At 35.7% G+C, this 27,481-nt stretch overlaps 2 protein-coding genes across 8 annotated transcripts in view; one reads left to right on the plus strand and one right to left on the minus strand.

Annotated features, from left to right (window-relative positions):
• The window catches only part of RALGPS2 (Ral GEF with PH domain and SH3 binding motif 2), a 162,939-nt gene that overhangs the window by 93,847 nt on the left and 41,611 nt on the right, over positions 1–27,481 (plus strand). The gene's annotated exons all lie outside the window — the stretch shown is intronic.
• On the minus strand, positions 48–27,147 carry ANGPTL1 (angiopoietin like 1). Of its 3 annotated transcripts, XR_003514989.1 has the most exons (6): positions 26,544–27,144; positions 20,662–21,507; positions 6,336–6,529; positions 4,917–5,187; positions 2,095–3,584; positions 48–400 (listed from the first exon to the last, which is right to left on the minus strand). XR_003514989.1 is itself a non-coding variant. In XM_027565442.1 (5 exons), the coding sequence occupies exons 1-5, from the start codon at positions 26,551–26,553 to the stop codon at positions 3,397–3,399; spliced, it is 1,509 nt and encodes a 502-aa protein (XP_027421243.1). In that variant the 5' UTR covers positions 26,554–27,144; the 3' UTR covers positions 48–3,396. The 3 variants fall into 3 exon arrangements, 2 of the variants coding, with proteins under 2 accessions (XP_027421243.1, XP_027421244.1); XM_027565442.1 differs by having other exon boundaries at positions 48–3,584; XM_027565443.1 differs by lacking the exon at positions 48–400 and having other exon boundaries at positions 2,848–3,584; positions 20,662–21,503; positions 26,544–27,147.

Here is a 27,481-nt window from a genome sequence, read left to right on the forward strand (position 1 = left end):
AACGTGTTTTGTAAATTTTTTAGCAAACCTTAATAGGAGGATAATAATAAAAATCTTAAGTAACATTTATTTGCAACTTAATCCCATATGCCCAACATTGTACACTTTACATAAATTTTCTAATTTGTTACAACAGTTTATAAGTGATATTATTATTCATGTAAGTGAAAAAACCTGAACAAGGGAGGTTAAATTGACTTGCTCTTAAGATATGCATTATAACCATTTCATTTATAGCTCCAAGAAAGCATTATGGAATTATATTAATATTTTAGAAATCTGTCTTTAGTTTTAATTTTGAGTTCATCTTGAAAACTGAGCTTATTTTTATGGCTTCTTTAAGGAGAGGTCATGCCATCATTAAGTAGAATCATTCTTTTCTTACTTATTTTCTCAGACACTAAAAGAATAAAAAAATCATTAGGATATAATCATCTTTAACTTACTATTGATTAATTCAAGTATATAAAAATCATATCACAGTAGTACAGATTTACAGGTAATTTGAAACATTTTCATAGTTGTAGAAGCTTTTACAGTTTTCTTATATGATTACTAGTAGGAGTCCTAACAAATATAATGCCAAAAGAATTAGCACTCCTTGACTCATAGAGTCAAGTGAACATTAAACTGAAAATCTGATCTTTACACTCACACAGGCTTGGAGCCTGAGGATGAGTTTATTAGTTCATATGTACTTAATTTTAGAGATGTCAAGGTTCCTTAATATTGACGATGTCCCATTGAGTGGAGGATAGAGTCTAAGTCATTTTTAGGATAAGCTTCATTTCATTTATTAAAAATAACTAAACATAAGTAATCCTTCTATAAACCAGCTCCAAGTTTATAGCTCAATCTTACTGAAGGTAAGGCAACCACATCTTATTCCCGAGTAACCTGTAAAGTGGCTAGCTATCAGACCTTGCCTACCATACATGTGACTTAACCTAATCGCTCACAAGATTCTCATTAGGCTGAAATCTCTTAGTATGGCTATTCCTTTTTTTATTTTTTTGGCTGTGCCACACAGCTGTGGGATCATAATTTCCCAACCAGGGACTGAACCCTAGCCCCCTGCATTGGAAGCGTAGAGTCCTAACCACTGGACCACCAGGGGAGTCCTTTTTTTTTTTTTTTTTTTCTTTTTTTTTACTATGGCTGTTCTTAATTTTTCTTATGGCCAATGCTCTTTACTACCTGCCGTTAACAGGTGACATAGCTCTATTAAGTTTGCACATGAAGATCATGGATCAGTGTAATTTTGTGCTGGAAAATTTGGATATTGTTTCTTTTAGCACGTTGGTTACTCACTCTGTGCAAGACACCACATGATAGGTAATGCAGAAAGTATATAGATGAGCAAGAATAATCTGGTAGTTGAAGTCTACTGAGTCCTTACTAGTATCAAGCATTATTCTAAATGTTTCACCACATGTATTACCTCATTTGATTTTCACAGTAACTACATGAGCTAAGTACTGTTGTTATCTCCATTTTATAGATATGAAAACTGAGGCAGGAATATATAAATTGACCTCAGGAATATCTAAGTCTAACACATGTACATAGTAGATTTGAGCCACAAAGCCAAGCAGTTCTGCCTTTAGGACCTATGCTTAGCCATCATATAATATTGCTTCCTACTCCTTGATCTCGAGGAACTCAGTTGCCTAAGTTATTGTTAAGCTTTCCAGGAACTTTAGAGCAGAGCTGTATCACCTCTCTATAAAGGAGGGTATAATGAACCTGTGGGCAAGGCGCTGTGAGCATTCAGCAGTCTTCCAGTTTGTATGTTGACTTTCACATGATTCTCGTGTTAATAATATTCCTCTTCTGTGAAAATTCTCTGAGACTTGTCTTTAATAGGGTTTTGGATGTGTGAGTGAAATGCTGTAGTTCTGCAAATAAATGGAATGCCCTCGTAAAGTTTTATTCAATTAAGATTTGATAAAATGATTAGATGCCTAATTTCTCCCAGAAATTTTCTAGTGGAGTTTTCTGGTTCTAGGGGTGGTGGAGAGGGACTTGAAAACCATTCCAAAATGACCAGATAAAGCAGGGAATAACATTGCTGTCAGCTTGATGTTCTCTTACCTTCTTTCACCAGAAGTTTTGAGATGTGGCAGAGCAGAAACATTGGACTTGATGTTGATGGATTAGTTGTGCAGATAATTACCTTCAGTTCTGCCTGGTTGAGCAAAAGTCTCAAGAGATTCCTCTAAAATTTTTAGTTCACAAATGAGTTAAGGGAAGATCTGCTCTAAGCAGAACATATTTTTAGAAGATAATTATTCTAGAAGATTGGTAGTAAAGTTGTTAGTTGCAAAGATGAGCTAAAGACACACACACTGGAATTAGCCATTTGGACTACTGAAACCCCTGTGGATTCCATCCTGAAACTGTTGAATCTCAGTATTGGAAAGATATCTAACAGCTCGTTGAAGATGTTTTAGTCCCACCCATCGGTATGCAGTAATGCTTGTAAAGCTGTCCAAACTTTCTGACTTGACTAGCAGATAAACTTTTTCTAAATAGTTAGGATCAGTAAATTAGGGAGGGAAAAGTATTAATAAATAAGCTTAGAGTTGTAATTCAGTTCTGTAAAACCATTGACTCACCAAATATTCTGCATGTTTGTAATATCAATGTTTTACTGATACAAAAACATAAAGTAGATTTTAGGAAATTTTGGTATTCATACGAAATCATATGAAGGTAACATTGAAAAATTAATTTGTCTATTTCTGTTTCTATAAATTGGCCATTTAAATACTGTAAACATTATTTTTGTTTTTAAAAAATATGTATCTTGTGGATTTCTTCATTCTGAAATTGACATAAAATATATTGTCAAGAATTCAAGTTTAATCATTTCATGTGAAAGGCATAAACTCACTTTGAAATAACTTTTATTCAATGCAAATTGTTGGCAAAACTAGAGTTTTTTCTAATTTCCTGTCTATATTTTTATAAATAAAATGTATGATGTTGCTGAAATCTTAAAATTATTTCTCCATTGGAAGTTACAGCATTCTCATAAAGGCTTTAAATAAATTGTTAAAGATCTTGACATGTATTGAATTTTGATTTAAAATAAAGCTAAAATTTGTTTTACATTGTGACAAATAATTTACATTTTAGAAAACAAACTTTGGCTGTATTCAGTCAATAATATTTTTAAAATAACTTGGATTATAGATGCAGATAATCTTCTACAGTATATTAAGGGAAGATGAAACTATATTCATAAATCCCCTTTTATAGTTATAGTAAAAATTCACTTAAAAAACTATATCTGTAGAAATGAATTGTGCAAAATAATACACATGTAACATTTACATTTTTAAGAACTGAAAATTAGAGTTCTGTGTCATTTAAATTGGAGACTGCGTCTCTTCAGTCAATAGGCTTGATCAACATCTGAACTGCTCTCAAGGAGTATGAGCCACCTCGGTATTCGGCCCAAAATATCCCATCTTGGTACTTGCTTCTGTAATGGCCTCCTCTGTACCAGACTCCATTGAGATTCGAGTGTGCACAGGCATTGTACCACCATCCTCCTTTATGGAAGTGGGCGCAGTTTCCTTTGAGGAAAAAAAATACAGACATCAGAGTAAAAGTTTCTTCTAAGTGTGGTACTCTGTAAACCATCAAAAACCTACTCTACTTTGAGAACAGTTTGAGTTTTTCTTACTGATTTCAGTTAACCTTTATCTTCACAGTGGTGTTTTTTCATTTATCCTGTTACTGTTGCTTGAGTATCAACTACTTGAAAGATCACTTGAATTGCCTTTTTTATTTTGCTCTTTGCTTATTAGCACATGCTTTTTTTGTTGTTGTTGTGAGTGATTTTCTTTGCTGGGAGGCAGGGTAAATAAAATGCAAGTAGTGTTTGTATGTAAGAGAGAGAAATGGGAGAGATTGGGAGGGAAAAGATATGGAGTTGCTAAAGAGAGTAAAGTTGGGTAAAATTGATTTTTAAAATAGCAAAAAAAATCTATATTTAAAATAGTACTATTAACAAATCAAATGAGTTTCTGTAAATAAGGCATATATTATGGTCAAATCTGTCTTCCTTTTTCCTCTTTTGCCGGAGTGAAATAGAGACCTGTGTGCTGCTTGCCATAGAGCTCAATGTAAAAATAAATCAATTTTCAGGAGATATCTCTTTATCAGAGCCAGAAACCTAGGCTAAAAAGGCAAAAAGTGTGTGAAAATTAAATTAAAAATTACATTATGTGGATGACCTAATTGAGTCTTTCTAAAGAGAATATTTCTCCTCTGAATAAAGCTTTTCTGCAGTTCCTGTACCCCCTGCTGCAGTCATCTTGCTAGTCGTCTTTACCAAAAAGTGCCTTTACCCCATGTACCCAAATGACTCGCTTCCTTCACTCCCTTCACGGCCTTGTTCAAATGTCACCTTTTTTGTCCAACCCACGGAAAATGGCACCCTCCCTGTTCCTTGTTCAGTTTTACTTTTCCTGAAGCACTTGCCACCACCTGAGAAATCATTTTGTTTACTTCCAGAAAGTAAGTTCCCAAAGGGCAGGAACTTTGTTCACTGCTGTGTTCCTCAGAGCCTACAACAGTGCCTACCACATGGTAGGTGTCCAGTGGGATTTGTTAGCAGTTGTAGGCAGTTGCAAGTTTATTTCCAGATGACTATGTTTTGTTTCCCATCCCACCCCATCAGGTTAGAACAGCAAGACCTTGTTCACAGAGTTCACGCTTTGCGATTGCCTTAGAGAAGAGCTCCTAAAAAGCTGTTCCTTTTAGCAGGTTGTATTCCCTTTGACTGAGTCCAAAACAACTTTTCTGAAAAGACTTCAGTGGCATATACTTTATAACTGGGTTCTATTTAGTGCATAGAAAGTGGTGATCCTGCAAAGAAGATGCATCAGTTTTTTCTCACTCACCTGCATACATATCTTTATCTCTGTCCAGAGTGGTGAACTGTTTACCATTATGCCACATCATGGAATCCCCAGCATTCCCCTGGTAAGTCCCCAAACGCAGTCTGTAGAATTCACTTTCCGGTTCCAGGCGGAAACTGCTATATTCTGCATAGACTTTTTTGTCACTCCAGTCTTCTAATTCAATCAATAACTTATAATTATCTTGATTGCTAAGCAAATAGATATTTTCCAGTCCAAGCCAATATTCTCCATCAATGTTTCCAAATCCTTTCTGTTATTAAACAAAGAACATGCATACATGAATGAGTGTAGAGATAGTAAGCATTTTCTAGATGTTTTAAACACCTGATAGCTTAAAGATATTGACCATTTAAGTGTTAATGTAATCTTCCATTTTTGTAGATCACCTGTTCTACTGAAGTCCCACGTAATCACTTTGTTTTGTTTTGCTTTCTCTCAATTTGTCAGCATTTATTTGCACAACTAACTCCAAAGTCTACAAATAAGATAAAAGCAGAATTGAAATTATTCATAGAAACTAAAAATATTAACTAGTACACTACCCAGATCCTCGAAAAGCGTTCCTGATTTCTTTCATACTCATACAAAGAAACAAATTTTTGTTCTAAAAGTAATATAGGTATTGTCTCCACCATAGTCAAATAAATAATACATCTAACATTTTTTATGATACTCAGCAAAAATGGTAATATCTGTTTTAGAACAAATTATCTTCTTTAGCTCTATTAAAAATAAAATTAGTAAATGTAAGATGATAAAATAGTAATCTTCAAAGTCCTGTTGGAAAATTGTAGGTTAATGTTTGAAGAAAGTAACAAATTAACTATCCTATTTCCATAAATATTTGCCATCGCAAGTATGCAGCAGAATATAAGTTTGATAAACCTGATCTTAATGCTAAATGTATTTTCAAAGAGGTTGTGTTCTTTCACTTGTTACTTGTTTAGAAATGTATACAATTTCTCACATGGATATATTAATGTCTCATTATTATAAGCAATAATACAGAGTATAGGACTTCCAAAACATGACCTTTTTTCTAAGATTGTTTACCTCCGATTAAATACACTTGATAATGGGTGCAGATGTGGTCATGAACAAAAAAGCAGTTGTCTTCCTAGAAAATGAAATTAGGATCAATCTTTGCAAAGAATTAAATATATGTGTAAATCATCCAGACTGAAAGGGAACATTTTAAAGTACATCTTTAGTTTCCTTTTTACATTTTAATTTTGACTTGAAACCAAAGATGAGGATTGTCTTTTGGACAAATGCAGATAATGAAAAACATACGAAGAGCAATTTTTTAGCTGTGTATCTTATTTGTTGCATAGAATGACTATTCTTGCAAGAGCTGCTTTGTCTTCCTCTCCCCCCAGGGCTGAATCACTGATTTACCTTATAATTTTCCCAGTTTCTGAAGAAGTTGACAGAGCCATCTGTTCTTTTCTGAATAACAGTCCAACCCCCGGGATCCAAACTGTTCTCACACCATAGTTGCATTGGTCCATTGCTGTTTTCAGGTTTGATCATATAAATCCCACTGACTGAATGTCCAGCGTCTTTTGCATGCTGACAATCTTTGTATGGTCCTGTAATTAAAATTTTGGTTTGGCTTTGATTGCCAGGAAACTTAATAGGAAAAGAGCCATATTAAAGTAGTTTTTAGTCAAGAGTCTTACCGTTGTATCTTTCTTTACAGATACCATTTTTAATGTATTGTGTACACAAACCTCCAAAAGCTAAAGAAACTAAATTTTTTTTAAAAAAGCATCTAAATAAAAGAATTACCCTCCCCGAGTCCCACTATCTGGAACATTAACTTGATTTTCCACTGTTCTTGCAAGTCTTTGTCCAAATACATCTATTTTTTGTATTGTTATAATTCTGACACTTATAGAAAATTGTATTCTTTTTGTTTCAACAAACGTTTCCATGGGACTACAGCCTCCATTCTAGCACTTACAGTAACTGTACGACACAGTCTTTGATGTTGATATATCATGCTTACCTCTGCCACTAGGCACTGAGGTTTCATCTGATTTTTGCTATTATAAGTAACACTATACATAGTGTCTTCTTTTTGACTTCATTTTTTCATACATATGAAAATCTTGCAGGATTGATCTGCTAGATCAAAAGTGTGTGAACAGTTTTACAGTTTTTCATGGGGTCCAATTTATAGTTACCAAAATTTGATTTCAGTGGATCACACTAGTCCCTTGAGATACTCAGTGAAAATGGCATACCACGGTCAAGTAAGTTTTAGAACTGCTAAGTATTATATTACCCTTTCAGAAACACAGTATACATTCACATATGAAAGACTGAGAAGCCCTGAAATAAACCAGTCTCCCAAGCTTATGGAATCTTTTAAATTTTTCCCTCATACAACAGTTCATAAGAATACATTTCAGGAATGTTGGCAACATGCCTTTCTAAAGTGTTGTATCAATTTATATGACTAACAGTAATTTTCTTATTTAATCTACACAGTAACCTTCTGATAGTTTACAGATGTTCTGTAGATGAAACAGTTAACTGACTAGTCTTGAAACCCTAGACTTAAGCCCACTTTTTTCTAATCCCAGAACCCATGCTCTGAACTGTTATGCTACAATTGTTCCCATGTTATCTCACAGTTGTATGAATTCACTCCCTATTTTTTAATCCACTGATAAGTTCTTCATATATTTTAAAATGACAGAACATTTTGTGAAATCGTTTGTAGGGTACCTGACTCTTGAACTTGTGATTTCCATATTTCTGATCAAAGAAAGATAGCATCTAGTTTACTGAGCATTCTTCAGTTTCACCCTTCTCCAGTGTTTTGATGCTTTGAATTTTTTAATAAGCATGTCAAAATATTAAGTGATTCAGAAATAAGAATTACCCTAAAGATCAACCCTAAGTTACCCTAAAGAACAACCAAATGAGTATAGAAATGTCAGTTGTCAAATTTTATATTTTACTAAAAATTTTTAAGTTCTGACATGTAGAATTTTTAGAAATTGTGTGAGAGTTTAGTCAAGTAAAATTCGTACAAGAAAATCTGTACTGTAATGATAATAGGGTTGTTGAAATTTTGAGGAATGTGTTTTCTGTACGATGCCAAGTATGTACAAGGTCCCTTATGGGGCCTTATTGGGGTAGAATTAATCTCATTAAATAAATAGTTACATAGCTACAACATTAGAAGGCTTTCTTAGAAACTGTAAACTCTTCCCTCTAGATTATCCTTAAGGATGGAGACTGTTTTTGTTTTTCTTCTGACTTCATGTCATCAGTGTTTGAACTATTAAGTTCAAACTTAATAGTTTGTTAAGCAAATGAATCAGAGTTGCTTTCACATTTTGAATACAGGGAAATTGAAAACCACACGCAAAAAGAAGAGATGATCAATTTCTCTAGTCCATATTTTTATTGTGTTTCATTGATATTTCTCTGTTTCGGGTTTTTAAAAATTATAATGACTGTAAGCACTACTGATTGCTACTAAAAATTTATAGAAACTGGAAATACATAATGCTGCCTTTCTTGGGTTATATTTATTTTAAGTATTAAATTTCTTAGTTCTAGAGCTTCAATTAGATTATTTTTTATCATTTTTATTTCTCTTCTGAGATTCCAGTCTTGCATTTATTATGGACATAGTTTCCTTTAAGCTGTAATAACTACTTTAAAAATTCTTGTTCCTTCTATTTCTAGTTTGTTGAGAGCTGTTACCATGAATGGATTTAGGATTTTGTCAAGGCGTTTTATTTATCTACTGACATGATGATATGGTTTTTCTTTTTTATTTGTTAATATGATAAATTCTATTGATTGTATTTTTAGTGTTAAGCCAACCTTTTGTTCCTGGGATAACCTCAACTTGGTCATGTTATATTATTGTTTTTATATATAGCTTGATTTGTTAAATTTTTGTTAAGAATTTATGTTTTTATAGTTGTGAGGATATTGGTTAGATTGTGAAAACTCATAAATGGTTTCTTAAGCTAGGGAGGGCTCTTCTAAAAATAATGTTTTTCCTTTTCACACTAGCTGTAAATTAGATCACGTTCCATTTAAATGCAATGTGAATTATTTTTACCTATCTACCTTCTCAGTTATTGAATTTAAATTACAAAGTATTCATAGCCTTTAACACAGTGCTTAATAAAATAGTCATCATCAGTAACTTAGTTCCCTTTTCTTCTTTGTTGCTGACCTTTACACATAGTAGTAACTTATTTAATAATTTAAGTAGCTTGTGTAATAAATATGTTTGTTGTATTAAAAGATTTAATGTGGCTATTCAGAGTTGAATGTACACTCATTTCTATTATAGAAAAATAATGTATTCCTGAAAAACCTCATGTTCTGCAAAATCATGCACTAAAAATAACAGTTAATGTTAGCTCTTAGCATACTTTGTGTTCATCTGCAGTTATTTGTGGCACAGAACATTACTATGCTTGGATAAAATCCCATGTGAACCAATTTGACCACTTTGTTTCACTGATGTTATTCACCATTGTTTTTTTAACCAGTCATGTATGAGCTACTTCACGTTACAGAAGCATGCAAGTCAAGTCAGAGAAGGGTAGAGAAGTTTAAATGAAGTATGATTTCCAGATCCAGTCTTAGATTATTTTGTGCAATGCATGGTAACGTGTTTTATTTATTTACTTGTGGGTGAGAGCTCTAGTTTTTATATCCAGTTTAACTGTGTATCTAGCTTAACTCACTTCAGTGCTCAAATATTTGTTGAATTAAACGATTCCTGGCAGCCACAGTGGTTTCCTTGGTTCTGTCTTTTCTGCATCTGCAATAGGCTGGAGACTGTGTTAGGCTCCAGGGATAGAGAAACAGCCACAGAGTCCAGGGGGAAGTGGGGAAAGAAGACTCCACTATATCCTGATGAGTCCTCCGATCGGCCGCAGGGCGCACAGGAAACCTGGCTGAGAACTAGCTAACCCAGACTTGTGGGGAAACCATGGTGTTGGCTCCATCTGCCGAGGCATGGAGAGAAGAGAGCTTGATGAACCAGGAGAGTTAGAAGTTCAGCATGAGATGTCTGTGGTGGAGGGTGGCTCTTAGAGCTCTTGAGGTCTGCTGCAGGGTTGAAATAGATGTCTTCAGTCTGAGAATGCAGTTGTCATAGTTGTTTACAAAATTAACCAGATTTTTTCTAAGTTGTCACTTTCAGAACAGTCAAGAATATCTGAGGAACACTGCTTTTAAAACTTGTATCAGTATTATAGTTAATGCACACATGAAGTGTTTTTGTTGCAGTACATACAAATCTCATTTCGTAAGTGTGCTTCTTCTGTGAATGTCATCTTTGTAAATGTTTGCTCTGTACTCATTTGAGTATAATTTTGACAGTTTACATTTTATATTCTACTATATATATTCACAAGTTGGACTTGCATTAGATTATTGGAATTGCTGTAAAACATTTATAAGCATCGTTTGGAGTCTTGACAGAATTTTTGTAGAATGCCATTTGTCTCTCTTCTGCTATTTAATAGGCCCTCAGATATTTAAGCAAATTGGGGAGTTCCTGGGTTTTCTAGATCCAGCTTTGATTTGATAAGATTTCAGTTTATGCAAATTTAAAATTATCTTCAAAACCCACTTTTTTGTAGTGAGCTTCATGTTTGCAGTTTGGATGCCTGTTATACTTGGTTGATATAAAGGCTTAGGAAAATGTGGTAGAAATTCTTTTCTGAGACATGTGGATAAAATTAGCAGTATTTGCAGCTATTTTTTTCCTCCTCAGTAAAGCTAATAAGTATCAGAATTTAGTGTTTGTTTATATTTATTTTTATAAATAAACCATTAACCTGTCTTAGCCCAGTGTATACTATTGATCTTGGCAGAAATATTTTCTCATTATTACTTGCATATCTTATTTATTTTCTGCTATGCGATTAGATTATAGATCATTCTTATATTAAATGTTTTACTGCTTTCTCTTTACCATAAAAAGTGCTTCCCAGGCATTCTTAAATGACTAGTAAAGAAGTACCAGCTTTATTTTTGAGAGGCCAGTTTCCCAGTTTAACTTGCTGGTTTGTGTAGTATCAGAAATTAATTTATCTATGATATGATTCAGGAATTTGTTATTAGTCGTTTACAGGTATAGACTAGGAGTACCTTTCTTCCAAAATAGGAATTTTATTACAACCTTTTGCTTACAACCTCTTAAAATTTTTTATTGGAGTATATATAGCTGATTTAGTGTTGTGTTAGTTTCAGGTATACAGCAAAGTGAATCAGTTATACATATACATATGTCCATTCTTTTTTTTTTTTAGATTATTTTCCCATATAGGTCATTACAGAGTACTGAGTAGAGTTCCCTGAGCCATACAGTAGATTCTTATTATTATCTATTTTATATATAGTAGTGTGTGTCTGTCAATCCCAGTCTCCCAATTTACCCCTCTCCCCCACTTTTCCCTCCTGCTAACCATAAGTTCGTTTTCTACATCAGTGACTTGCACTGAGTAATCTTGAAATAGTTGTTTTCTATGATGCAATTGGATTCTTCTCAAAGCGTGAAAATGGAATTCTGTACATTGAATCTGAAGTCTCTTTCTTCCTCAGTTTATTTGGTGATTAAAATTTGTATAAGACTAACAAAGTCCAGTTAATAGGTCTGATTCATCATAGAAAAATACCAAAAAAAAAAAAAAGAAAGAAAGAAAAATACTGACCAGTCATGCCACATATTTCACAACATGTATTTTTTTATGAAGAACCCATGTTTTGAACAGAACAGTGTGTTGAAAAAGACAAGAAGATTTCATACTTTGAATAGCACCTTTACTGGAAGCCATCTTTATTTAACATACCTGTCCTCTTTCTATAAAGAAACTGTTTAATTACTTGAGAGGTAAATCCTTTTCTTTTTGTTGTTGAATTTCTCATTAATTTCCTTACTTTGTCCCAGTACCGTGTTTTTTGTGATAGAAGAAGTAGGACGAAAGGGATAACCAACTTAGAACTTTCAGATAACTGGTCAGCAAGTAAAATCTTTCGACAAGTAAATTTTTTAATTGGGTTGAGTTAAGTATAAGATAAATATATTTAGCATTTCTGGAATGGGAAATTTGAGGCAAATGCCTTCTAAAGTGATAATAGATTCTTTCTTGTAAAAATATGAATTACTTTGTTTATTAATCTATAAGCTTAAAATGCAGTTAGCAACCTGAGCTCTTATATTGAAGTTACTTAAGAATATACACGGCATCCGGTCCCATTACTTCATGGGAAATAGATGGGGAAACAGTGTCAGACTTTATTTTTTTGGGCTCCAAAATCACTGCAGATGGTGACTGCATCCATGAAATTAAAAGACACTTACTTCTTGTAAGGAAAGTTATGACCAACCTAGATAGCATATTCAAAAGCAGAGACATTACTTTGCCAACAAAGGTCTGTCTAGTCAAGGCTATGGTTTTTCCTGTGGTCATGTATGGATGTGAGAGTTGGACTGTGAAGAAGGCTGAGCGCCGAAGAATTGATGCTTTTGAACTGTGGTGTTGGAGAAGATTCTTGAGAGTCCCTTGGACTGCAAGGAGATCCAACCAGTCCATTCCAAAGGAGATCAGTCCTGGGATTTCTTTGGAAGGAATGATGCTAAAGCTGAAACTCCAGTACTTTGGCCACCTCATGCAAAGAGTTGACTCATTGGAAAAAATTCTGATGCTGGGAGGGATTGGGGGCAGGAGGAGAAGGGGGCGACATAGGATGAGATGGCTTGATGGCATCACTTGCTCGATGGACGTGAGTCTGAGTGAACTCCGGGAGTTGGTGATGGACAGGAAGGCCTGGCGTGCTGTGATTCATGGGGTCGCAAAGAGTCAGACACGACTGAGCGACTGAACTGAACTGAACTGAAGAATATACCAATTGTTTTTCATAACTGGTTAATAGAAGCGTACTTCAGCCCCTTTGCTCAACTAGTCGTCCTCGTTAATTTAGTTTTTGTTGGTTTAAATGTTAATATAAGTATTCCACTGAAACCAGCTGCATTTTTAAAATTTACTAATGGGAAGCATTATAAATAATTAAATTGAAAATTAGCTTATTACTTACTAAAAAGCATGTTTTTAGTTTCTAATGACTGTTTTTCAAACTTAACTTTATTAGATTGCCTTTTATATTCCCATACATGGCAAGGCATATATTGGAAATTACACTCCAAAAATATACGACAGGGATGGTCAGAGCATACACAAAGCTTATTTTCATTTGTATCACCTCAATTAATCATCACAACAAGCTCTTAGAAAAGAAGCAACTGAGCCTCAGAAGAGCCTTGCCAGAATCCAGATTTCCTGGTATGCAGGTCTATTCTCTAACATACTATGAAGGAACTTTCTCAACTTCATTTACCTACAAGGAATGAACTTATAAATATGCCATCTGTAAAAGGAAAGTGTTTTCTTTTATTAAAGACTATCGCCAATGAACAACATTACCAGTTAAGAATTTTTTGATAGCAGTCTGCCAAATGTATAGTTACATTCCCAAACATTTTGTTTTTCAGGTAGAGGGAAAGTAATTTTTCTGGGGATTATTTATTGTAAATGAACAAAAATATTCTGTTTTTTGCCATAAGCTCATAGTAAGTTTATTCTCCTGAGGTGCACTTTTCTTATAACCATTTTAAATGAAAATATAAAATTGCCTGTCATTAAGATACCTTTTTAAAAATGCTGGTAAGATATATATAACATAAAATGTACCAGCTTAACCATCTTTAAGTATACAGTTGAGTGGCATTAGTACATTTTCATTACTATACAATTAATCTCCATAGCTCTTTTCCTCTTGGAAAACTAAAACTCTGTATGCATTAAATAACAACTCAGCATCGTCCCCTCCCCCAGCCCCTGGCAGCCACCATTCTACTCTCTGTCTCTCTGAATTTACTGTAGATACCTCACATATATGTAGAATAATTGTATAGTATTTGACTTTCTGTGATTGGCTAGGACACTTTTTAAATATACATACACGTTATTCATTTAAAGGGTTTAGAATGACCATGTACCTACATGTAGAGGGCAGTAATATGAAATTCTTGGTGCCAGGAGCATATGTGAGTTCAGCAATAGACATCCATGTTTGCCCTTTTTGTTCAAGTACCCAAACAGCTGACATATTTTCCAGTCTGACATAGGAATAATATGAACAAAGATTTTAGCACATTACATATAAAGAAAAAATAGCAAGTCTGTTGTTGCTTGTTGTAGTTTATATTTGATAAGAATCACAGAATACTAGAACTAGAAAGAGGTATTAGAGTCTTCCAGTCCCACCAGTACTTGTACAAATGAGAAAAACAGGCAAAGTGATTTACCCAGGGTCAATAACAAAGAAAACAAGTTTCCTTAATTCTGTGCAGTTTCCCTTGTAGCTAATTAATGTCCTTGAGTTTCAGAGACCAACAGTTACAGAAAAAAATAAAAAGTTAATGTTTGCTTAGAACAACAAATATATAATGAATAACAGAAGAAGTTATGCCCGTGCTTCATTTTTACATTAAGGATTGGTTTATTTGGGATATATACACCATTATTTCTTTTAAAGCAAGTCTGTTTAATGGGACCTTTGATATGCTAAATCCTTAGCATGAGATTTAACTCTCTAATACTGGATTTTTTGGCACTGCAGCTCAGTGTCTAGTAAAACCTAGAGCTGATGTGTCTCATTTCCCATAGGCATGCTTAGTGTGTCATTGTCTGAATATGTGAATTATCATTTCTTCCAGAACTGGCGATAACCATCAAATTAAGATACTCCATGGCAGTCATCCCCATATTTATGTGACTATACATCCCATCAGTTAAAAAAAAAAAATTCACACACTTCAGTTATGTTTATTTATAAATTATATGTAAAAATTACTGATAAATTATATACATTAAAGGCTTAGACAAGACATCTATTTTTAAGAGAATATAAAAAAGTTTTTTCTTTCTTTATATGTCCAGGTGATCATTCCATCCACATCATTCCCTTGAAAATCAGAGGGCATGGAGATCTTAATAATGATCATCATTTGCCCAATTTACTGGTTCACTAGCCTCTTGTTTCTGACAGTTACAACATAAAATGAATGACTGCAGTAGAGTAGAATGTGTTAAAGTACTTTCATGAAGGTCTTTGGAATGACAGTTTTAAGAAGCTCTATAAAAATATAATATCAAGTTAATCAGCATTTATTTAGCATCTGCAAAGGACACAATATCCACCTACCATGAAGGAGCTTACACTATAGACTGAAGGCATTTTATGTATGTGTGTATACATAAGTACTGTGTGTACATGTGAAGATACCTGATAATTCAGCAGTGAATATAAGAAATATCGTGTCTTTGTTATAGAGTGTAGAGACATTCGTGTAGGAACAATCACTTCAAGCCTGGGGAAGTCAAAGAGGCTCTCAAAGAGGCTTCAAGGAGGACTCACTTTTGTATTGTATAATACTGTAGTCTGAGCCTTACAATTTGAATTAGGGAGAATGCATGGGAAATATTTAGAAGACAATGAGTTGATTTATTTTATTGAAGCAGATGGTTTTTGTGAAAGAAATCAATAGAAGGAAAGCTAAAGAAGTGGGGTTGATTCTTTTGAGGAGGATATTAATCTTCCCCAGGCTAAGCAAACTGGATGTTTTCTGTTTGTAGTAAGGACCTGCTGGGCAGGTGTGTGTTGTGATCAGGATGGAAATTTGAGGCAGATCTGTTGGCAGTGTAGAATATATTTTGGTGGAAAGAGAAAATGGAGTTAAAGAGATCAGTTGGCAAGCTGTTTTACAATTCTCAGTAAGAATAATGTTTGAGTGCCAGGTCCATGGTTCTAATGGCTCCTCATGTGTGGTAAATACTGTTGTTATCCCCACTTTACAGATGAGGAACAGACACAGAGCAACCCTTTCCACCCAGCTGTCACCCAGCTAGTAATCCAGGACGTTTTTGTCCACTCTCTGCTTTCACAGATAATGTGGATCTAAGTTAGAGTTCCGGTTCTGAACAGAAATGAGGGACACATCCATGAAAGACTGAAAAGCAGCACAGATACAACTTAGTTGACTCCATGCATGGGACAGGAGGGAAGAGTCAAAGATGAGCCAAACAGATTCTGAAATGGGTGGTAAAATACACCAAAATAGAGAAGTCAGAATCCATTTACCTATCAGTTTCATTTACAGAAATTTATTTCCTAAGAGTGTAATTTTAAGGATAGAAATGGTACGGACCTAACAGAAGCAGAAGATATTAAGAAGAGGTGGCAAGAATACACAGAAGAACTGTACAAAAAAGATCTTCACAACCCAGATAATCACGATAGTGTGATCACTCACCTAGAGCCAGACATCCTAGAATGTGAAGTCAAGTGGGCCTTAGAAAGCATCACTATGAACAAAGCTAGTGGAGGTGATGGGATTCCAGTGGAGCTATTTCATATCCTGAAAGATGATGCTGTGAAAGTGCTGCACTCAGTATGCCAGCAAATTTGTAAAACTCAGCAGTGGCCACAGGACTGGAAAAGGTCAGTTTTCATTCCAATCCCAAAGAAAGGCAATGCCAAAGAATGCTCAAACTACCGCACAATTGCACTCATCTCACACGCTAGTAAAGTAATGCTCAAAATTCTCCAAACCAGGCTTCAGCAATACGTGAACTGTGAAATTCCAGGTGTTCAAGCTGGTTTTAGAAAAGGCAGAGGAGCCAGAGATCAAATTGCCAACATCCGCTGGATCATGGAAAAAGGAAGAGAGTTCCATAAAAACATCTATTTCTGCTTTATTGACTATGCCAAAGCCTTTGACTGTGTGCATCACAATAAACTGTGGAAAATTCTGAAAGAGATGGGAATACCAGACCACCTGACCTCTTGAGAAACCTATATGCAGGTCAGGAAACAACAGTTAGAACTGGACATGGAACAACAGACTGGTTCCAAATAGGAAAAGGAGTACGTCAAGGCTGTATATTGTCACCCTGCTTATTTAACTTCTATGCAGAGTACATCATGAGAAACGCTGGACTGGAAGAAGCACAAGCTGGAATCAAGATTGCCAGGAGAAATATCAATAACCTCAGATATGCAGAAATATCAATAACCTCAGATATGCAGATGACACCACCCTTATGGCAGAAAATGAAGAGGAACTGGAAAGCCTCTTGATGAAAGTGAAAGAAGAGAGGGAAAAAGTTGGCTTAAAGCTCAACATTCAGAAAACGAAGATCATGGCATCTGGTCCCATCACTTCATGGGAAATAGATGGGAAACAGTGGAAACAGTGTCAGACTTTATTTTGGGGGGCTCCAAAATCACTGCAGGTGGTGATTGCAGCCATGAAATTAAAAGACGCTTACTCCTTGGAAGAAAAGTTATGACCAACCTAGATAGCATATTCAAAAGCAGAGACATTACTTTGCCAACAAAGGCCCGTCTAGTCAAGGCTATAGTTTTTCCAGTGGTCATGTATGGATGTGAAAGTTGGACTGTGAAGAAGGCTGAGCACCGAAGAATTGATGCTTTTGAACTGTGGTGTTGGAGAAGACCCTTGAGAGTCCCTTGGACTGCAAGGAGATCCAACCAGTCCATTCTGAAGGAGATCAGTCCTGGGTGTTCGTTGGAAGGACTGATGCTGAAGTTGAAACTCCAATACTTTGGCCACCTCATGCGAAGAGTTGACTCATTGGAAAAAACCCTGATGCAGGAAGGGATTGGGGGCAGGAGGAGAAGGGGATGACAGAGGATGAGATGTCTGGATGGCATCACCGACTCGATGGACATGAGTTTGGGTAAACTCCTGGAGTTGGTGATGGACAGGGAGGGCTGGCGTGCTGCAATTCATGGGGTCACAAAGAGTTAGACATGACTGAGCGACTGATCTGAACTGAACTGAAGAGTATAATTATAGAGGGGAAAAAAGAACAAGGTTAATTTTTAAAGTTTATGGGGGGAGCGGGGGAGAAAGACCTGAAGATTATTACCAAAGTGTTTTCAGAAAGTGAAAATGAAAAGTGAAGTCACTCAGTCGTGTCCGACTCTCAGTGACCCCATGGACTGTAGCCTACCAGGCTCCTCTGTCCATGGGGTTTTCCAGGCAAGACTACTGGAGTGGGCTGCTATTTCTTTCTCCAGGGGATCTTCCCAACCCAGGGATTGAACCTGGGTCTCCCACACTGCAGACACGCGCTTTACCATCTGAGCCACCAAGGAAGCCCATATAAATAGGTTCTCATCTCTAGCTTCTGACCAGAGCTCCAAAATTTCTGTAATTTCTTAAAAGATAAATGTACTAAGGGCATCTTATGCTCTAATGTACACTCCTATTACTACTAGTAACTATAAAGTAGTTCCTCAGAAGTAAACTATTACTGTAGTTTACTTCTGAGTATTTGGATATTCCAGAAGCATTTTTAAAAGTTTGTTAGTATTTTCTAGATTTTCCTCAGTAATTATTGTTTTTACAATAATAATTGACTTATTTCTTAAAGCAGAATGCTAGTTCAGGGAAAGATTGTTTTAGGGTCTAGTTATTAATTTACGTATTCATTCCTCAAGCATGTATTGTAGTGCTTACAATATGCGGAATACAACAGCCACACCTAATCCTGGCTAGATGTTTGAGATAGATAAATGAAAAGACAGTTTACTTTCTTCCAGAAATGTTCAGTCTAACAGGGAGACAGACATGCAGACAAATAACTTCAGTGTAATGTAATGGAAAAAAACATGTTGAAGGCATTGTCAGCAGTTTGGGGAGGGAGACTTCTAGATACATTTGTTTGAATCTGAGTAGGTATAACAGTTAAGACACTATTTTAGCTAAGCCTTGAAATCTACCAGGTTGGACAGATAAGCTGAAAGAAGGCATTTCAGTAGAGGAAGCAGCAGCATGTGAGATAATGATCCAGGTGCAAACATCCAGCTTTGGTTAGAATCAGGAGGCGAGCTCCATGCCGGAGTTATCTGAGCAGTGGTGAAGCTTGTAGCCTTGAAGGAGTGTGAGACCTCTAATAAAACAGAACATCTTCGAGAAAGCCTTTAAGTCATAGGAGAAGGAAGAAGATGCCAGTGAAGGACCTAGAGAAGTAGGAAGAGTTAGAGTATTATCATCTGGATACCCAAGAAAGCAGAGATGTGTGAATGGTCAGTGATGTCCCCTGCTACACAAAGACACGAGCACTTTGCAATGTACATACTTTCAGTCTTTTGTCTTTTTTCTGTTTTTTGTTTTTTTAATTATTTCTTAGTCTACATGCAGTCTTTTGTCCTCCCTTTTCAATAAGTGAATAAACTACAATTAATTTTTTTCTTTCTTTCTTTTTTTTTTTTTTTTTAACTTTTGGGCCTTTGGGTCTTTCCCTTTAAGAAAACAAGTCAATTTGTAAAAAATTCAGGAGAATATAGCTTACGAGAAATTGGATGTATGTGTAAAATAAATGTATTCAGAACGTTAACAGTGAGCTTACTAGACGGAAACAAAGATGACTTATTCATCTTTTTGTGGCAGACACCTTGATCAGTGACTGATAATGAATGAAAGGAGGAAGGGATGGAATTAGAGGTAGAGATCCTAGGATCAATCCTCAGGATTTTTGTGGATTGAAGACTTACTTATATTTACATGGTTACAGGGTATTTTAGCTTTGAAAAATAGGTGAGGTGGATACCTTTTCATGGGCTTTCCTGGTGGCTCAGATAGTAAAGAATCCTGCTGAAATGCAGGAAACCTGGGTTCGATCCCTGGGTTGGGAAGATCCCCTGGAGGAGGGCAGAGCAACCCACTCCAGTATTCTTGGCTGGAGAACCCTCATGGACAGAGAAGCCTGGCGGGCTACAGTGCATGGGGTCACAAAGAACTGGACTAAGCTGAGTGACTAAGCACAGCATACTTTTTCTTCTTCTTGAGACTGAGAGCAAGAAGCCTGGGTTTTATGCAAATGTTTTCAAGACAGGAAAGCACAAGGAACCTAGTACTAAGTATCTCAGCACAGCAGCAGAAGGTGGTGCATGTGCTGAGAGTGGAGCTAGGAGGAGGTTAATGCTAAGCTTCGGGAGATACTGTTGTTGTTTAGTTGCTAGGTCGTGTCTGACACTTGGTGATCCCGTAGACGGTAGCCTGCCAGGCTTCTCTGTCCATGGGATTTCCCAAGCAAGAATACTAGAGTGGGTTGTCATTGCCTTCTCCAGAGGATCCTCCTGATCCAAAGATTGAACTCACTTCTCTTGCATTGACAGGTGGGTTCTTTACCTCTGAGCCACCAGGGTAACTTTAGGAGAGTGAGAACTAATTGTTACACATTCCTTCTGAGGAAGATAATGATGAGAAGAACAGCAAGAGGTAAATGAAAGGGATGTTTAGCAAATGTGAGGACCTAGCTGGAGACAGGTAGGATGGCATAGAGGTTAGGAGTGGATTGTGGACTCATTCCTGTCTCAGTGCAAATAATTTAGATTATAAGAATTTGGATGAATGACTACTTTTCCCACAAAGTATACTGTTTCTAGAAACTGTTAAGACTGAGAGATGTATTTAAGAACAATTTCAGGTTAATAGAAAACAAAATCAGAAAATTTAATATTCATGTAAAATTACATCACCAAAATGAAGGATAGGCATGTATTATGAGCATTATTTCATAAACCGTAAAACATATTGACCTTGTACTTCCATTTTTAGCAGTAAGAGGTAACTCACCTTCATTGATGAAAGTTACCGGTGGTATCTTGAGAGGGCTTTTGGTGGGAGAAGTAACCAGATCCGGTGGCGGCATTAAATCTCTGGGATAGCCTGGATCCCTCTGTATCTCATTGCCTCCCAGCAGACCAGGAGTGTACTGATGACTGTTAGGGATGTGCTGTGGCACGACCTGGACGAGAGGAGGAGACACATGGGGGTCCTGTCGAGAAAATATCCTCAAGCACTGTTCTTCCAACAAAGTGATCATCACAGACTGGTTATTGACCAGATCAGTCAAGGAAGCGTATTTCACCTCCAGTTCCCTGTACCTTGTTGCCATCTTCAACATTTCTGTGGTGACATTGAGGATTTTATTTTCCAACTGGGAAAGTTCAAGTGAATTATCCCTCTTTCGGATAATCTCATGCAGCAGTTGCATATAGAGCTGAGTGACTCGAGAGTTCATGTTACGACTTTCTTTCCTCAGCAGCTTTACCTCATTGACAATGTTTCCATCCACGTCCACCACCAACTGCAGGACGTCTATCTCCCGCTTCTGCTTGGAGAGCACATCCTTTAGGTTCTCAAGATCCATCCTGGTGATCATGTCTTTAATGGTACCTGCATCTTGCCCTTTGGTATTGACACATATTGGCCCTGTTATTTTTTGTTCAGGTACCAGAAATGTGTATGAACATTTCTTTGCATCCTCTTTACCATCTGTGGCGCGAGGGTATCTCCTCTGGGTTATTTTTTTAATTTTGAACTGTCTTCCTCTGCCATGTCCAATGCCCATTAGTAGGAAGAATAGCACACTTAGGGTCCAGATAAAAGCCTTCATTTTGAAATGAGGTTGTATGCTATCTTTAAAAAAGAAAAAGCAAACCAATGAAGGGAAGAAGTAGAAAATAATTAATATTAATCTACTTTTTAAGTCAGAAATCTAAAAAAGTAAGGGAAAAACTGAATATCTATTGGTGTTAATAAATGGGGCCAGAATTAAAGTTATTAATTTTTAAATTCCATATTAAGTGCCTTCCTATTTGTTTAAAAATTAGGTTTCAGAGAAGAGCTTTCCAACTACCATCTTAGGTAATGCGTTTTGTTCCCCAGCTCAGTGAGCAGATCTTGGTGCCCCTGTGTTGAGGCATATGGTTAGATGCTCTTGGGGCTTTTGAGACCCTAGTAAGACACTTCTCCTACCTTTAAAAAGCTCACTTGTTGTCTTAAGGCTGGGAAAATGATACACAATGCCTGTAAAAAATTAATTACAACATTCTTCTCTAACTAGTGTGAAAGTTGCTGGTCAGTGTTTTTTCTTTATATTGTATGTTTTGAATTAATTTGACCTTCTCTAATAAGTATCTGTTTTATCTGTCAAATTAAAGAAACATTTTTAGACAAAATGTAAAACCAGAATGTTTTAGCATAGTAGTTTTTGCTTGTTTCATAGTATGTCCTTTTGGTATTGGTGACAAGTTTGAGAATGATAGCATGCTCACTGTGGGTAATCGTGTTTCCTAAATCATATTCCTATATATGCTCTAAGTTTATATATGATTCAGCAGGTTCATTCTTCTAAGAGAAGTTCTACTGAACTGCATTTTTGTAAAATATTAATAACTTTTTATAACCATTACCAAGGAAAGAAACTCAACTGTAGTTGAATCTGATTAGTGAAAAGTGCCTGTTTAACAACCATCTCATATCATCTAAGACTTCTCTGCTCCCATGGGCATGTTGAAGGCCAAGGCCACACAAGTAGGTAATATTAGAGCCAGGTCTAGAATCCAGGTTCCCTGGCTCTTTAGTCAGTGTTTCTAGCAGTGGCACATAGGCTGAAATGTGTGCTTGGAATGTTGCACTTCTGCTGTGAAAGATAAATGCTTATTTTTTTATGGTATAATCGATAGAAACACTCTAGAAAACAGTAAAACTAGTTCCAGGAAGCAAAACTGCTTCCTTTCTCTTTCATTACCTCCCTGCAGAGCAGTAGCGGTTAGAATGAATAGGATGTATCATCCTGTCGTCAGTATAGCCCACCGTGCTGCAGGATAGCCCACCTTCCTCTCTTATAAACTTCTTGTGTGCTGTTTTTGAAGGATGGCAGTGGATATACCAAGAACTTTTCTATCCCATTTTCCACCCAATTGTTTTTTGATTTGGGAAGCCAGGTCCCAAATGATTTATGATGCTACTAATAAATAGCAATGCAGCAGTAACAGTGGGTCATTTTTATTGGGCGTGCCAGGCATTGTTTAAGCCTTTTACATGCATTAAATGATTTTACCACAGCCCTCTGAGGTAGGTTATTACTATCCTCATTTTCAAATGAAAAAACCTGGCATCCAGATGTTAAGTATCAGTACCTCACCCAGAGGCACACTGCTTTCTAAGACATAGAGCCAGAATTTGAACCCAAGCAGAAGACTCCAGGGTTCATGTTTTTCATTAACAACTGTATCATATGGCAACATATTCTGTCCTTTTTTCTATCACCAACACTATAACAATCCTTTATATTTATGTAGTGCTTAACTCATATTAACTGTTTGCATTCACAGCAGCACTGGGATGTAAACATACACCATTTTGCAGAGAATAAGCCTGGAGAAGCTGAAACACTTAGATGGGATTCAGATCTTCTACTCTTACCTCTCTAGACCTGTGACTTTTATCCTACTCGGGTCATAACTGCAGAGGAATCTTAACTTTGTGTTCCTTGTCTTTCACAGTCTCTTCCTGGTTTGTATCTCTTTACATTGACCCCTTACTTAATTATGCACGAGTACTTGTGGATCAGTTTTATATCCCAAGCTTTTCTGCTGCCATTCCTTTCCCTCCATATGTATTCTATCAGTTGATAGTAACATGTCTGACTTGATTATGAATCCTCCTAAAATTAAAGGTTGTATCAATAAAATATGGACTCTTCAACTAGAGTCATAAAGATGGGCTTCCCCTTTATAACAGGCTTCCCTCATAAAGATGACTACTACTTTCTAAAACCATGTCTACTTCAGTGTTTTCAAATGAGTAAGGTTTGCAAACTGGAGTGATAATGAAAATAAAGCAAAGAATGGATGGAGTGCAGGGAATTCTTTTTCCTTTATTAACGTAAGATAGGAGGGATGAGCATAATAATATTCCATATCTATGTCCGAGGCCTTCTGTTTGCTGACAGATAGCCGGAAGCACACTTGGATGAGTACTTTTCATTTTTTGTTTTCATCCTTTGCCTTCTGACATCAGTTGAAAATTTAGACCAAGTTTCATTTATTTTATTTAAAAAGGGCTTTAGTTACTATATTCGAGTTACCTGTACCAAAAACCAGTAAAATGTTTCTTGTTATACTTGCAGATTCATGGGATTTAGATATGGTTTATTTTTAAAACTGCAGACAGTAAAATAGAAGCCATCAGCCTCCTGGGTAAACGTACAGCGTTTCTCCTGTAGTTAATGCAGCCCTTGTTCAGATGCACTCATTTCTTTCATTTCAGTAATGGAATGGAAACTCTTAGATCATAGAAAATCATTTTATCTAAGTAATCTACTATGAAAAAAGCTACCAAAACAAGGAAAATTCAGAAAGTACCGTGAAACTTCAAAACATGTAGACTTTTCTGAGCAGTGTTCTGATTGAAGGTCTTACATTCCTACCAGACACAGATTTGTATAGAACTGAGAAGCATATAATCCAACTCTGTTGGAACTTTGTATCGGTGTTGTTATGGAAGAACAAAAATGTGAAAATACAAATCTAAATGAAAATAGCCATAGCTTCCTTTTGCTGTATTCTGCCTTGGCTCTTTGTGGGTTCCTGTACAATTAAATCATACGGTGAATCACCATCTACGATAAGAGAATCTGACCTAGGATTAACATTTAAAGGGGACAACAGAAAGTTTATTTAAAAAAAAAATAAATACAATTTCCTTATCCTTTACAAAAGTCATGATTTCGTTGTCACCTAAAGCTGAATAAGGAGCCACATTTCTTAAGTAGTAGACTAGCTACGTCATGAGTAAAGAATGAGTTTTTAGAATACATTTACTGTTACCTTTTATGAAAACATTCTCTCATTTAATATTTTCCCACATATGTTCAGTTTTAAAAGTGAAAGATCCATAAATCTGTGTTACCTCATAAAACCTTTCTGTATATGTTAAAATTTTCCTAGGCCCCACGAGAATGTTGTAAATTAGTTACAGTATACTTAAGTTTAAATCTATGTCTGCTTGGTTGTTTTTAGGGGGGAAAAAAAGCCTTCCATGCTTTGAGTTAATTTTATTGGTACTATTTCTCTTCACAGTTGCTACATTGCCAGTTAGTAGGGAGAAGAAATGAAAGCAAAGATTTGACTTCCTTTCAGATGGTAAACGCGTAGAGGCATTTAACTGGCAGTGTCATGCCCTGAAAACAGCATGAGGCAATGAAATTAAATTTATGAAGCACTGAAGATACTGTAGATAAAGAACTTCTAGATTGTGAATTATGTTCTGGGAAGAGCCTCAAGAACGATTTCATCCCCTGGAGATGTTTAAGAAAGGGATAAATAGTTATCTGGGTTTCAGATTAAATGCTCGCTTAAGGCTTCCATAAGAACCAAGGTTTAATTGAAGTCCTGTACTTTGCATAGCGGCAACAACAGAAAAGAAAGGGATGACATATTTCTGATTCAGTATTTCTTGGAAATTTTATCAGAATTTCTTATAAAATATGTTTAACAGAGATTGTCCCAGTATTTAGAGTTTTGAATCTTTAAGAAAAGGACATGAAAGTGAAGTTGAGGAAATCTTACTTAGCTTTACCATTTTTTTGCTTGTTGAAGATTCTTACCTTGAATTTCTTTGGTTTTTTAAAAGGACAGAGAACCCCCAAATCATAGCAAACTTAAGTGTCTTTGGTTTTAAAGCTCATTGTTGGTAACTAGTAATTTTATTTTTAGTCTAGTAACAAAATTAAACAAAGCTCCTAGATAGAATATTTAAAGAATTGTGTTCGTTGACCAAAATTGTATTTGTCTAAAAGTATTACATACTTTTGGTCTTTGAATTATGTATGTAAGTAATTGTGTCTTCTGGGTCCTTACTTTCTATTGTTAACACGGGCCACTTATGCAGTGCTTCTGTCACATTGTATTCCTTCTTAACTATGCTCTGTAAGATTTTAGGACTACTTAATGTATCCATCGCTTTGGTTTGTCACATAATTCTGGTTGTAGCAGTTTTAATTTTTGTTACCCAAGTTAAAGTACTGTTACATATAAACTTAGAAACTACTTAAAAGTTTGAGTTTTAGCAAGAAATACCATAGACTTATTTTAAAACTCTTATATTTAGGATTACTAAATACTAGGTTATATTTGGTTATGCTGTGATTGGGGTATCGTTGCAAAGCCTTGCAGTTAATTTGATGTTTTCTTAATTGTGTTTGTAGCTTTACTTTAAGATATTTTAACAGGACATGTAAGTCATTAGCACACACACTGTAGCTGCAAAGACAAACTAATCATGTTTACAACTATTTAGTTTGTATCCTTTTGTTTTTATCATTGTGCAATAAATCTTATACATTTAACGTTAATTGTTAAAATTTCTAATGTCACTAAAGCACTTGTTTTTTGAAATGCAGAATGTATGTACATCAATCTATAAACATACACACTAAATACCATTAAATTGAACCTCAAATAAATCATTAATCATCACAAAGTATGTAATGACCAGTTTTATCTAAAGTTGCAAAACAAAACCTTTTCCAGACAAGCAAATTGTAGTATGTTCCAAAAGTCTTTGATTAATAAGAGATTTTGACATTTCTACTACAAATATAAAACAATTATACATTTCAGCATTCATAGAATTTTAAAATAAAAGTAAAAGAAATATTAAAATACCTTTTTGCATCTGTTGATAAAGCAAGCCCAGAAACTTGCTGCTCTTACTCTTGCTTTTAAAAATCAGAGTAGACGTTTGTTCGTCTGTGACTTTAATGGCAACTGCATTTTTGTTTTGGACCGTTGAATCCAAGCTGTAATAAGGAGCTTCTTTCTTCTTACAGCACTAATCAATTGAATTTGACAAGCCACCTATGTAATTTTAAGTAGTAGAGTGGAAGTTCCTGGTCTGCGGGCTGTCTTTAATCCAGCAGAGAAAGCATTGTGGCTTTGCTCTGTCTGCCACATGGAGAAATGCAGTAAAACCAGCTGCAGCTGACCCAGATTGTATATACAGTACCCTCGAATAGTGATTCCCTCTGTTTCTCAGGAGACTCAAGTTCAGCCCACATATTACGTCACCAAAAATTTGCTGGAGACTAGGGGGGAAAAATCTCCTTAGGATTTCCTCTCTGTTGCCTTAAATAGGGGTGGGGGTAGTGGCATCAGCAGGAGGTTGAACGCCTGCAAACAAGGAGAGACTGTGTGCAGGTTGAAGGAAGGGCACCATCTGGAAACAAACTATCATAGTTTAGCGGGCAATTATAAAACAAACATGTGAGTCTGCTGCAGAGATCTTTTAAGTTGAATACTGAAAAAATAGTACTCAACTTCACTTAGAAGTAGTTGCAGGCTGATGAGTTTGTTTTTTTATTACAAAGCTTAGGAGTGAGACTCTGTTCTAAAGAGGCAGCCTCCTAATTAGCCTCCCAATCCTAATTAATAGAATACTCTTTACAGCCTCGAAGAATTTTTAAACATTTTACTAAATTTGCCCATTTTAGAAGGTTTTGAAGTTGCAAAAAAAAAAAAAAAAACCTGGTGTGTATTTCTAAGATAAAACTGCTCATTATATATAATTATCAAAAATAATTGAAAAGCTAGGTATAAAATTCTCT

Source organism: Bos indicus x Bos taurus, chromosome 16 (assembly GCF_003369695.1).
Source record: "Bos indicus x Bos taurus breed Angus x Brahman F1 hybrid chromosome 16, Bos_hybrid_MaternalHap_v2.0, whole genome shotgun sequence".
NCBI lineage: Eukaryota > Metazoa > Chordata > Mammalia > Artiodactyla > Bovidae > Bos > Bos indicus x Bos taurus.